Raw genomic sequence first — 13,271 nt, forward strand, 5'->3', positions numbered from 1 at the left:
TTTTACTCATAATCAAAAATTTTATTATATTTATTTTGAAGTACTAAAATATTATTTATCAACAAAATTATTAAAATACTATTTAATCAGTTTGTTAAATTTTATATAAATTTAAGTATAAATAAAATTAGATTAAATAAGGACAAATAAATTTACTTAATAAGTTTAATGTATCATTACCATTTAATGATAGTTTTCTCTTTAGTTAAGAAGTGCTATTATCTACTGTAAAATCACAACTTTGGGGAGCTATAAAAACCCATATGCTGATACATAGAGAGAGCCATTCCCTTCAAGCTTGAGAAATTAAGAACCGATACAATGAAGAGGTTTGTAATCTGTATTGAAATCTTTATTGCAGTTCTTTCTTTTTATCAGTGTTTTTTATCTCTAATGATTCAAATCTCAATACACTAACTAATATATACTTATTCATTCAGATTTAATGAGCTGATTCTTGAGTTAATTTTGATGGTCATTGAACAAGCATTTGTTACTTCTCCATCATTCTACACCATGTCTTTGTGGGACTTTCATGCAATGCTTAGAAGAGAGCATGAATCTGCAAGAAAGTATAAAGCTAGTTCATCTAATGGGTAAGTGTTTTTTCTATTTTTAATGATCTTTGTCTGATTTGTTTATGTGTTTTCTTTATGGTAAAGAGTGAAGATTAATTTTTTTTTTGATTTGAAATTGCAGACCAAATGAGGCTCCTAATAACTCTGGTTTGTTCAACTTCTCTCATCTTGAAAGACATGTTGCATTTTCTCAAGCCAATCACCAACAAAGTTCAAAAGATCAAGCAACTACTTCAAAGTCAAAGGGAAAGGGAAAGTTGATTGAAGATCCTCTTGTTACTGAACAAACCAATGTTATAAACGAACGATCTAAAACTACACCAATTGCAAATCCGTCAGAAACAGCTTCTGACAAGTCTAAGGTCGATTTGAAGAGGAAGTCCCGTGAAACTGATGAAGCTGAGGGCATAGGAGGGGTACGTTTTTCAGTTCTTTAAAAGAATCTAAATGTTTTTTTTATTATTTTTCTTTGACTGTAAATATCATATTTGAATGAAAATGTTGAAAAATATCATTTCAAAATAAACCTACTTGAGAAGGCTCATAACAAATGTGAAAGGGTGAAAGCACACTATTTTCATGATTTGTTTTTTAAATCTGTCATATTTGTTTAATCTGTAGTAATCAGTTACTTTCTAATTATGTTGATTAAAACAGATAAGAAGAAGCAGAGACTGGATGACTGAAAAGTTGCGTGTTTTGAAAGAACTCATGAATAGCTGCAAGGTGATTTAATTTACTATATTTTCTATGTAAAATATTGAAAAAAAAGAATATTAAAATTGAATTATAGGAAATGTATCACTAATGCATTAGAATTGAATTTAAACTTATTGTTAACTCTTATTTAATTTTCTTAACAGAAAATCAATTAATTATAATTATAACTAATCACTATTTTTTTATATATATACTAGTTTGTGTGTTTTTCCATCTAGAGAGAAAACAAAAAAAATGTATGTATGTTTTTACAAGTGTAGTCTATAACCCTATGATAATCTTGGTTGTTTGTTTGTTTTTTTAAAGGTTGACACGACTTCCTTCGACGAAGAAGCTTTCGACGAAGAAGATTTCGACGAAGAAGATTTCAACGAAGAAGATTTCGACGAAGAAGCATGCGAAGAAGAAGCATATGACGAAGAAGATTTCAAGTATCTTGAGGTGCAAAAACCTCCCCTTTCTCATTTCATTGCCTTCAACTAGTAATTGAACAATTTGAAATTAAAGTAACAAATATTATAGTTCTAACAAAGTCTTATATTCAGATTTTGAAAACAATCAGAGAAAACGTATACATGGATCAAATGGTGTTAAACATGGATCATATGCACACTTTCTCTCCGATTAGAATGGGATATGGGATGGGGATGATGAACATGACCCCCGAATTCCATACCCCTTATGTTAATGGGACTCCATTGGTGCTACCTATTCATTTTCATGGCCCGTTCAATCAACCTTTAATGTATATTCCACCATATGCTGGACCAAGTTCATCGGGAGCGCATTTTCCACCATATGCTGGACCAAGTTCATCGGGAGCGCATTTTCCACCATTGGCTGGTCCAAGTTCATCCGGAGCGCCTTCAACAATTCCGAATAATGGCTCAACTGCATTGTCCAAGGATACACCTAAAAAGTGGTTACATTAATTACTGTCTAAATTTAACTAAATGACTGTTTAATCCTAAAGAAATATGTTTTTAGATGTAAAGTGTAATATTTCATCTGATGGTTGTTGACAGGGATCAGCTTCATTGAAGAACACTTATTGGAAAGAAAAGAGATGAATGAACTTGGAAGTTCGGAATTACTGTAAATATTCTTCAATCTTCTTCTTTACATATTTATTTATTTATTATTGTTACTAAAATTAAAAAGAAATTGTTGATTTTATTAAGGTATTCTCATTTTTACAGGTTTATGGAGTGATGGCTGTGGTTGAACCTTTGGTGGAAGATCTATCTTATTTTCTATTATCGTTTTTTAAATTGAATGAAAAGAGTATGTTTACTCATTATGTTAAGTTTATGTTTCTTTGTTTCAGAACTTAAAATTATGTTATGTTTATGTTTCTTTGGTTCAGAACTCAAAATTATGTTAAGTTTATGTTCCTTTGTTAAATGACTTATTAGTTTGGCAAATCTATTATTATTATTAGTAAGATGCATCTTTTATTTTATGTTTTAGACTTTTGAACGAAATTTCTTTAAAATTATTCATGATTACTTATATGATTTATTTTGTAAAGACTACTACTTGTAATAGAACCAGGGCCAGCCTAGGGTAAGCCCGGCAAGCCCTCGGGCTAAGGTAGCCCACTTGTTAAAAATATTAAGGTATTTAGTAAAATCTATTGTAATGTTAAAGGTAAAAAAGTGTACCTCAATGGTTCAAGTTATAGGTTCAAACCTTACCAAGAACATTTTTTATGAATTTTTTAAACTTGACCTAGGTTAACAAAAAAAATATATCGACTATTTTTTACAGGGGTTGGGGCAGCCCAAACCTCGGGGCCAGCTCTGAATAGAACAAAAACAATAAAATGGTTCAAAATGTTAGGAATAACATAAAACCAATATAGTGGACTAAACAAAATCATCGATGGTTTCTAGAGTTGATTACCGCAACATATATAGAAGTTCCACAACACATATAGAAGTTCAACTTATTGAATAGGTTCTACAGTGGTCTACGTGTTATGACGAAGATTATCCAATTATTGTCCTTCCTTGCCACTTATATTTTATTTTGTATTTGAGAAATGATTTATACAACACCTACTTAATTTGGAAAAAAGATAAAATATATTTTAAAAAAATATAAGAAAGAGAAAAATATTCTTTTCTTTTTAAATCAAGTAGGTGCTCTATATAAATCATTTTTCTGTGCATTTTGACATTCCATCTTACCTCTCGACATTTAATCTTTTTTTTATTAAAATTTTATCAAAAATTCAAATTTAAATTTGTTATGAATTTAAATTAATTTAAATTAAATTTCAATTAATTTATTTATTTAAGTTTTTATTTTTATTTAATTAATAAAATTAGTTTAATTACATTTTTTTTATTTTAAAAAGAGATTGAGAGCTAGATAAAAAAAAATAATATTATATATGTTAGTACTAGGATTAAAGAACATTTTAAATGTGTACTATAAATAATTTAAGTGTCTGAATTCAATCACAATTAAATATGATTAAGACTTAAATTTGTGAATTGATTGATGATGAAATAATCACATACTTTTGCTAAAAGGTGACAGGTGACTAAAGAATTAATTTGTTTTCTATTGGGAATATCTCGGGATAGGCCTTGTTATTTGGAAAATGATAATAGGGAAGATTGTGAGGGTTGAAGATTTTTTTTTTTATGTTTTTTTATTTTTTTAATAAAAATATTTTGAAAGTTATTAATATATAATTATAAAAAAAAAAATTGTTACGCAGAAAAGAAAATAATGATAAACGAAGAAAAAACAGATAAAGAAAAAACCGATAAATAAAGAGAATTCAATTATAAAAATGAAAAAATATACCACAAATGAGAAAGAATACAATTATTAATATGTCAATTCCAAAAAACATAAATGCCTAACTTAAATAAGTATAACCATAAAATAATGGTGATATAACGAAAATTAATATAAACCATAAATATTTAATGGTTGATATTAATTCTATACTAAAAGCAAAATCGTTACAAATCTCCACATTGTCTTAGTATCACCCAACAAGATAGCCTTTTCAGACTATTTCCAACTGTAAACATTTAGTAAGTCCAAACAATAGGTGAATTTATTAAGTTGAAACGGCTTCATGAACATGTTTTTTTTGGAAAATAGCTTAGTGTTATTTCATTAAAAAACCCAAAAGAGGGAAAAAAATAAAAAAGTTTAAGATCAGATCTATACAATTTCTAGATTTGACAATGAAACAATAATTGAATTAGAGACAATAACAATAATCAATTAGCGCCTACAACGTTTTTACTTTTATTCTACTTGTGACATTCTCAAACGAAATATCCCATATATGACAGAACTTTCTATTCTCTTCATTCCTTTCGATTCCTCTCCAGGATTGAATGAGTGCATTTCCATATGAAGTTATATCTCTCCAAATATCTTCAGCGGTTCTACTTCTTCCACTGTGAGTTCTTGAATTTCTTTCTTTCCAGATATTGTAGATTACTGCTCCAAAGTAGCATTTCAACATACTTACATAGAAATATATTCCTTTTGCTTTATTCTTCATCCACTCTTGGATTTCTTCCCATATTCTTGGAAAGTTGATGATGTTCATGTTTGCAGCATACATCCTCCAGATTTGTATTACAAAAGAGCATTCCCCAAATAAATGGTTTATGCTTTCTTCAACTCTCGAACATAGGACACAGTTGATATCAGGAATGTTGATATATTTTCGAATTCTATCTTTTGTTGTCAACATTTTCCTGTATACCAGTCAAAGAATAAATTGGTGACGAAGAATAATCTTTGGAGACCATACCACATTATGCCAATTTACCTCATATCCTCTCGTTCTAACCATTTCCCATGTCTTTTCTGTAATAAACTTCTCATTGCTTTCTGTTTTCCAACTTATTTCATCATTATTTTCATTGAGTTGCTTCTGCCTCATTAGGTTTAGGATTCTATCACATTCTGGAATACGCCTCAAAAGTAAATCACATTTACCTTCATATACGTCTCTAAATGAGTACTTGATGTATTCTCTTCTAACTCTGTTTCCTTGCATTTCTTCTTTGAATATAATGGGAATATTATCCAGCCAAGGATCATGCCAGAATAGTACCCCTCTTTCATTTCCAATTGTAGTTTTCACCATTTAAAAGGCATATTTTCTTGTTTTTAGGATTTTCTTCAATGACCATGTATTTATTTCGTTGATGCTTAGTGTACAGAATAGTACGAATTCATGAACATGTCAACAAGATTATGATGAGTGCTAATCTTCTTTAACTTGATTCTCCTCCCCGTACGAAGAAGATGATAACGAACATCAATATGTTTGGTTCTATCATGATACACTTGATCCTTAACAAAACAGATATCACTTAAGCTATAACAAAAAAACAATGATCTAATCATGATTAATACCAAGGTCACTAATTAATCATTTCAACCATATACCCTCCTTCGCTGCTTCTATTAGCACCATATACTCAGCCTTGGTAGTGGACAATGTCACAGTCAATTGTAATGATGCCTTCCAACTAATCATAGAGTCATTAAGGGTGTAAACATAACTAGTCATTTATCTTCTACCATCGATATTTACTGCATAATCTGAGTCTGAATAACCAGTTACGAGACACTAGTTGTTACTCCAAAAAAATGAGACCAACATCTCATGTGCCTCTCAGATAGCAAAATATTCGCTTTACCGCTTGCTAGTGTTCCTTACTAGTTTGATACATAAACCCGCTAACAACACTAACTGAATACGCAATATCAGATCTAGTGAAGACCATGACATACATTAAACTGTCCACCACACTAGCATACGGTACATGAGACATGTATAATTTCTGAGCTTTAGACTAGGGTGCAAATGCAGTAAATGAGCAGTAACAGTTGTAGGAGTATTTAGAGCTTTTGCTATACTCATCCCAAAACGATACAGCATTTTGAAAATATAACTCTTCTGTGAAAGGAATAGCTTTTTTTAAACTCGATCTCTTACTATTTCCATGCCTAGATTTTTTCGTACTCCACCTAGATCTTTCATATCAAACTCAGAACTGAGAAGGCCTTTTAACTTTTGAATCTATGACATTTCCTTGGCTGCGATTAACATGTCGTCTACATACATGAGTAAAAAATTCAAAGAACCATCACCGATTTTGTTGTGATAGACACAACAATCATATGCACTCCTATTGTAACCATGTTCAATCATGAAATTGTCAAACCGTTTATACCACTATCGAAGAGACTATTTAAGTCCATACAAAGACTTCGTCAGACTACAAACATATGTTTCCTTACCAAAAATAAGAAATCCTTCATACTAACTCACCAATATATTATTCTCAATCTCACCATGTAAGAAAGCCATCTTTATGTCTAATTGCTCAAGTTCCAGATCCTGATGCGCTACTATAGCTAGTAGTACCCCGATAGAAGTGTGTCGGACTACATATAAGGATATCTCGTTGTAGTCCATGCCTTCCTTTTGATTGAACCCTTTCAACTAGTCATGCTTTATATATGGTCCCTTTAGCACTAGAAGTTCCATCTTTCCTTTTGTAAATCCATTTGCATCCAATGACTCTTCTTCCCTCAAGTAAAGTAACTAGTTCCCATGTATTATTTTTATGAAGTGATTCCATTTCCTCACACATGACAGTAATCCATTACGCATAATCACCACCATTAATAGCTTAACTATAAGAAGGTGGTTCATTATGTATGACTTCTTCAGCTACCTGAATTACATAACTTGTCATTTCTTCAGTATCATTCATAGAGGGACTAATTGTCCTACTTGTACGACTAGTTGATGTATTTCTTCCCTCAATTGAACGAACTTTTCAAGAGTTTTAATTTGCCTTCTAGGTCATGTAGCAATATCAGATTGACTTTTATGTACACAAAATTGATAAACTTCCTTAGATGGTTTATCAGTATCGTGTGTCATGTTAGTTGCTCTTGAACTAGAGACACCTCAAGCTCCACTTGTTTCTCGGTACTATCATTTTCACTATGAATTGATGTCTTGATAGAGGAGTTAAGTATAAACATCTCATTAAATGAGGATTACTCTACCTTCAAAATATGACCAGATTCTATATCCCTTGACTCCATCTCCATAGCCCATGAAGATACTATGTTTTGTTCTTGATTCCAACTTCTCTTCACTAACATGATAGTAATACATGCACCCAAAAACATTCAAGTGAGAATAATAAATGACATTACCAGACCATACCATACCTCATAAGGGATTCTACAATTAATCCTAGTATGAGGTGCACAATTTATCAAATAGAAAGAAGTTAAGACAGCCTTGCTCTAGTACTTCCTAGCCAATCTAACATTAGAGAGAATGTTTCTAACTCTCTCTAACATTGTTTGATTCATCCTTTCGGCTACACCATTCTGTTGTGGTGTACATCAGACAGTGTGATGTCTTACAATCCCAATATTCCTGCAGAACTTATCAAACTCAGATGAACATAATTCAAGTCCATTATTTGTTCGTAGCCTCTTAACCCTTTTTCAGTTTGATTCTCCACCAATCTCTTCTAGTATTTAATAGTCTTAAATATCTCGCTCTTATGTCTCAGAAGATACAATCAGGTAATACCTGAGTAATCATATATAAAGTTTATAAAATACTTATAAACTCCTATACCTTCAAATCAAGTAGGACCCAACAATTAGAGTGGATATAATCCAGTGTGCCCTTAGTTTTGTGAACTCCCTTACCGAACTTACTATGATGCTTTTTCTTGAAAATGTAGTGTTCACACAAGTCAAGGTTGGTGACCTTGTGGCCAAATAAAAGATCTCATATAAACAAAATTTGCATCCCCCTCTCACCCATATGTCCAAGTCGCATATGCCACAACTTGGTTATATCAGGGTGTCAATTCACAAATTTAGATGCGACCACAGCGGAACCTGTTAGCGTCTTACCTTTTATTATATACAAAGTATTCTATTTGATACGTTTTAGTATTACTTTTGAACCTTTAATAATGCACAATATTCCTTCTTCACCGCTAAACTTAAAACATTTAGCATCTAAAATACCTAAAGATATTAAGTTCTTCTTCAGTTGAGGAACATGCCGAACTCATTAGTCTGAACTTGATAGTCCCAATACCAATAGTTTTACATATGACATCATTTTTCATGACAATGTTTCCACCATCATAATCTTCATATGTATCAAACCATTCTTTGTTTAGACTCCTATGATACGAACACCCTAAATTCAATACCCATGTATCAATAGGGCGTAGAGAAGAATTAACTATAAGGGGAATGTCCTCCTTAGAGTTTTGTCTCTATATTTATGTACTATAGAAGATGTGGAATGTTTGTCATATTTCTTAGGACAATTGTTCTTCCATTGACTAGGTTCTTTATAGTAATTGCAAATCTCTTTAGCACTAGGTCCCTTAGATTTGTATTTTCGATCCTTCTTCTTTTCGGACCCTTTGTAGTTGACTGTGCTGACAATCATCTCAGATGCTTGATTTTATACAACTTCATCGCTCGCCTTATAGCGCAGTTCTCTAGTATGAAGTGTTGAATGAAGTCCCTCTAGATTCACAGTGTTTTTATTCACAACGAACTATTAACAACATTTTTAAATGAGTGGTAAAGATACCAACAGAATTAATATTGTATCTTCATCTTCGATCTTAACATCTATAATTCTCAATTCAAGTAATATAGTGTTTAACTTATGAAGATGTTCACGAAGAGACTTACCTTTAAGCATACGAAGACTGAACATACGTTTCTTTAATAACAACTTGTTAGTTAGTGACTTTTTCAAGTACAAAGACTCTAACTTTGACCATAGACCGATTGACATATCTTCATCTGATACCTTAGTCATAACTTAATTAGTCATACAAAGTAAAATCGTTGAGTGTACCTTCTCTTCTAAGGTCTCAAACTCAGTAGTGATTTTACCAGAGGTAGATTCCTTTACAGGATCTGCAACAATTTTCAACTTTTCCTTCGACAATGGTACCCAGACGCCTTGTTGTTTAAAAAAGGCTCGCATTTTGATCTACCATAGACCAAAATTGTTTCTCCATGTAAATTTTTTGATTTTCAGATTCATTGAAGACATTTTTCTTGCCAAATAACAAATATTTACTAACTGATCAGATCTAACCCACTTTAATATCAATTGTTGCGTGGAATGAAATAAAATGATGATCAATGAAAGATGAAGAGAGAGAATTCTATTATCAAAATGAAAAGCATACCACAAATGAAAAAGAATACAACTATTAATATGTCAATTACTTAAAACGTAAATACCTAACTTAAATAAGCATAACCATAGAATAATGGTGATGTAATGGAAATTAATATAAATAAATAATAGATTAATGGTTGATACTAATTTCTACACTAAAGGAAAATCGTTACAAAAGTATTTTAATATTTTGAATAATGAACAAAGTGATGTGATGAAAAAGAGTATAAGTGATATATTAGTTTTGAATTATGGTTATTTAAATAACCCCAAAGAATAAGGCCTTAATCATCATTCATATCAAACTATCATTTAAAATGAAGGTGAATTGTTTATATGAATTCAATTGTTTCAAATGTGTTTTGCTATAGAAACATTCACAATTACTGAAGCATATTATTTTCAAGTAATTAATTAGAGATAAAGTTAGCATTATAGATTGCTATGAAATTAGTCATGCAAAATAAGTATAAATTTAGAGTATACGCAGTTTGAATTTTAAGTTGATATTTTTTTTTTTTTAATTTAGTAGTGGTTAAACAAAGAATTGATTTGGTTAACTGTAAAATAAGTTCAGTTGATTCTATATTCTACTTGAGCAATTCATACTTTCTCATCGGTGAATTTTCGTTTAGTTCCGGTAAAAGGCTTAAATTAATAATTATTTAACCTACTCGAATCATTCAGATTCAAGTTATATCTTTATTCTTAAGTATTCTTAACTTAGTGGTCCAAATTTACTATAGTTTATTGATAACAAAGATTAATAGCATATGAAAAATATATATAATATATATTTAATATGAGGAAGGTTAGGGTTAGCTGCTGACACAGGTAGCAAATCCGACATGTCATGCCACGTCGAATGGAGAGAAAACAAATATGAAATTAAAAACGTATTTCCGCTCAATGAAAAAGGGTTTGTCTCCTTTACACTTACGCATATGTCCGGTTGCTCTACCCTTTCGCGTCTCTTCTTCTTCAAATTTTAATTAAATGCTCGTTTTTCTTCTTATTCTCTTTTCGATCCTCTCTGTTTGCTCGCGTTTGAGTAGCTTTTCTTCCAGTTGCTCTTTTGTTTGCTCGATATCAAACATTTCAAAAAAAATTTCTGAAGCTCTAATCTTGAGCAACCAAAATTATAAAAAAAGGGTTTCTAAAACCACTTTTATTTATTTTAGTTTATCTAGCTTTAGGTTTTATTTCTCATTTGTTTTGAAGCTTTATTTTTATCTCTAATTTAATAATCAAGATTCATTTAGAGAAATCTTTCTATTTACTAAATCGACGAAGAAATCAGAAAAGGAAGATAAAACAAGGAGGTAACTCATTTAAAGTAGATAATGTACATATTTTCTTAATTTTAATATTGTAGTTGATTTTCTTGTTAAATGCAAACGCATTAATATTGAAGCTGGTTTATATGAACAAATTGATATACTTTTTAAAGTTAAAAGTTGCTCTAATTACTGAAAATACTACTTGAAATGCTTAAAAAGACTAATGAATATTGTAAAACTGAAATAAGACTAATTAATATTGTAGTTGGTTTATATGAACAAGTTTATAATTCAACTTATAATACATGAAAATTGAAATAAATACAAGAAATATTACTTACAATCCTTTAAAACAAAAATATGTGCATGTAATTGTCATGTAAATCATTTACACATTCATGTAAAACCATTTACACATTAATATAAAACTAATTGCACCTACATGTAAACAATAGTAAAGATATGTAATGCGATTTACTGAAGTTCTTAAAATATAAAAGATGATTACAAAAATTGTTAAAATTATTTATAATGCTTAGTTTAATGTTCAAATACGACTTTTAATGCTTGAAAACTGAATTATATACACGAAATACAACTTAAAATGCATGAAAACTGAAATATATGCAGGTAATTGTCATATAAAACCATTTACACCTTCCTGTAAAATGATTTACACCTTCATGTAAATCGTAGTAAAAACCTATAATGTAATTTACTAAAGTGCTTAAAGAATAGTTTGAGATGATAAATTCTTCTATATACACCTATAGTTATGAATAAAGAATAGTTTTACATGATCTTTTGTTGCATATACGCCTATAGTTATGAATAAAGGATAATTTTATTTGATAATTTGTTGCATATATGTCTATAGTTATGAATAAATGATAGTTTAAATGATAATTTGCTATATATACGCCTATAGTTATAAATAAAAGATAGTTTTACGTTATAATGTGTTCAACATACGCCTATACTTTTGAATAAATGATAGTTTTACATAATAATTTGTTGAATACACACTTATACTTATGAATAAATGATAGTTTTTCATTATAATTTCTACCATTTACGCCTATACTGATGAGTAAATAAATAGTTTTATATGTTAAATTCTTTTATATACGCTTATAATTATGAATAAATGATAGTTTTACATGTTAATTTGTTGCATATACTCATATACTTGCGTCTGTAATTTTGAATAAATGATAGTTTAAATGACAATTGTTGCATATACACCTATAGTTATGAATAAATTATAGTTTTACATTATAATTTCATCTATTTACGTTTATACTAATGAATAAACGATAGTTTTACATGTTAATTTGCCACATATACTCCTAAAGTTATAATAATTTCTTATATATATGCCTATATTTTCTCTTATTTATTTGATATAATTTATAGAGTTCAACTAAAACAATACACGAGAAGAAGTAAATTAAGCAAACCTTCCACATCAAACGAGCACTCCACACCTTTCGATATACGGGAAACAACATCTCATGAAGATTTTATTGAGAAACCTCTTAAAAAAGAAAGTTTCAAGCAACTCCAATATTTAAGACCCGAACCTCATTAATGTTCCTTCAGAACCTCTTTCAACATTTATCCAAAGAATAAAAAGGATACAAATAAGAGGATGTTCAATTTGTATTGAACATCCCGAGAGGAGAATTAGAAATGGAAGAGTCCATTGAAATCGACTCTAACGAGAATGAGTACAAGGACAAACTGAGGGCTTGGAGAAGGAAATAGAGAATAAAGACAAACAAGGGAGGTCCTCCAACCCATGAAATGCCCAAAAGAATTCTATAGAATAAAGTTGGAGACAACAACTTTCAAATAAACTTCATTATTTATGTTGTCTCTAGTTTTTTGTGGACTTCTCAAAATCCACAGTGCATGTATATCCCAATTTCTTAGTAAAGTTTCATATAAAAGAATTTCAACCTTCATTAAAACAATTTTCTCCTAAATGTAAAACGATTTGAGCCTTCACGTAAAACACTATATTGTTTAGAAAAATTTTATACTTATACTAATGAATTGTGTTTTTTTTGTAGATTCGAAATCTTGAAATCCCTATAGGATGTTTCTAAAATAAAATATTTCAATTTGTATAGGTTCACCTTAGATGGACTTATGGATAATTCTCTTAAGTGGCATGACAATAAAACTTCATTTGTTCATGGACCACTAACATTTCACATTTCTTTTGGTAAGTGTTTAATTGACATCTAATTACACTATTGTAGTTTATTAATTTATAATTTATTAACGTAATATATTTATAAATACAAATGGATGAGTTGTATTACTTGGACCGAGTTATTAAGCTTAAGGTACATTGAAACATCCCAAGGAGTTTCCCAATTTTGGGATATTGAAACAACGTGAAGATGTGCGAGAGGATTGAGTATGAGTCCA

General features: G+C 30.0%; 1 protein-coding gene across 1 annotated transcript; it reads left to right on the forward strand.

The window, feature by feature from the left end:
* The first annotated feature begins 252 nt into the window (after positions 1–252).
* LOC124930320 lies at positions 253–2,339 on the forward strand. The gene is made up of 7 exons (XM_047470676.1): positions 253–329; positions 441–596; positions 700–994; positions 1,236–1,304; positions 1,605–1,739; positions 1,844–2,220; positions 2,324–2,339. The coding sequence occupies exons 1-7, from the start codon at positions 322–324 to the stop codon at positions 2,337–2,339; spliced, it is 1,056 nt and encodes a 351-aa protein (XP_047326632.1). The 5' UTR covers positions 253–321.
* Positions 2,340–13,271: the final 10,932 nt, after the last annotated feature.

This window comes from Impatiens glandulifera, chromosome 3 (assembly GCF_907164915.1).
Source record: "Impatiens glandulifera chromosome 3, dImpGla2.1, whole genome shotgun sequence".
NCBI classification, from domain to species: domain Eukaryota; kingdom Viridiplantae; phylum Streptophyta; class Magnoliopsida; order Ericales; family Balsaminaceae; genus Impatiens; species Impatiens glandulifera.

What these genes read in the sequence shown, in the direction of transcription:
- LOC124930320 (XM_047470676.1), top strand. An exon ending in AAGCTGAGGGCATAGGAGGG is followed by an intron (nt 995 to 1,235) that starts GTACGTTTTTCA and finishes TGATTAAAACAG; the next exon opens with ATAAGAAGAAGCAGAGACTG. An exon ending in AACTCATGAATAGCTGCAAG is followed by an intron (nt 1,305 to 1,604) that starts GTGATTTAATTT and finishes GTTTTTTTAAAG; the next exon opens with GTTGACACGACTTCCTTCGA.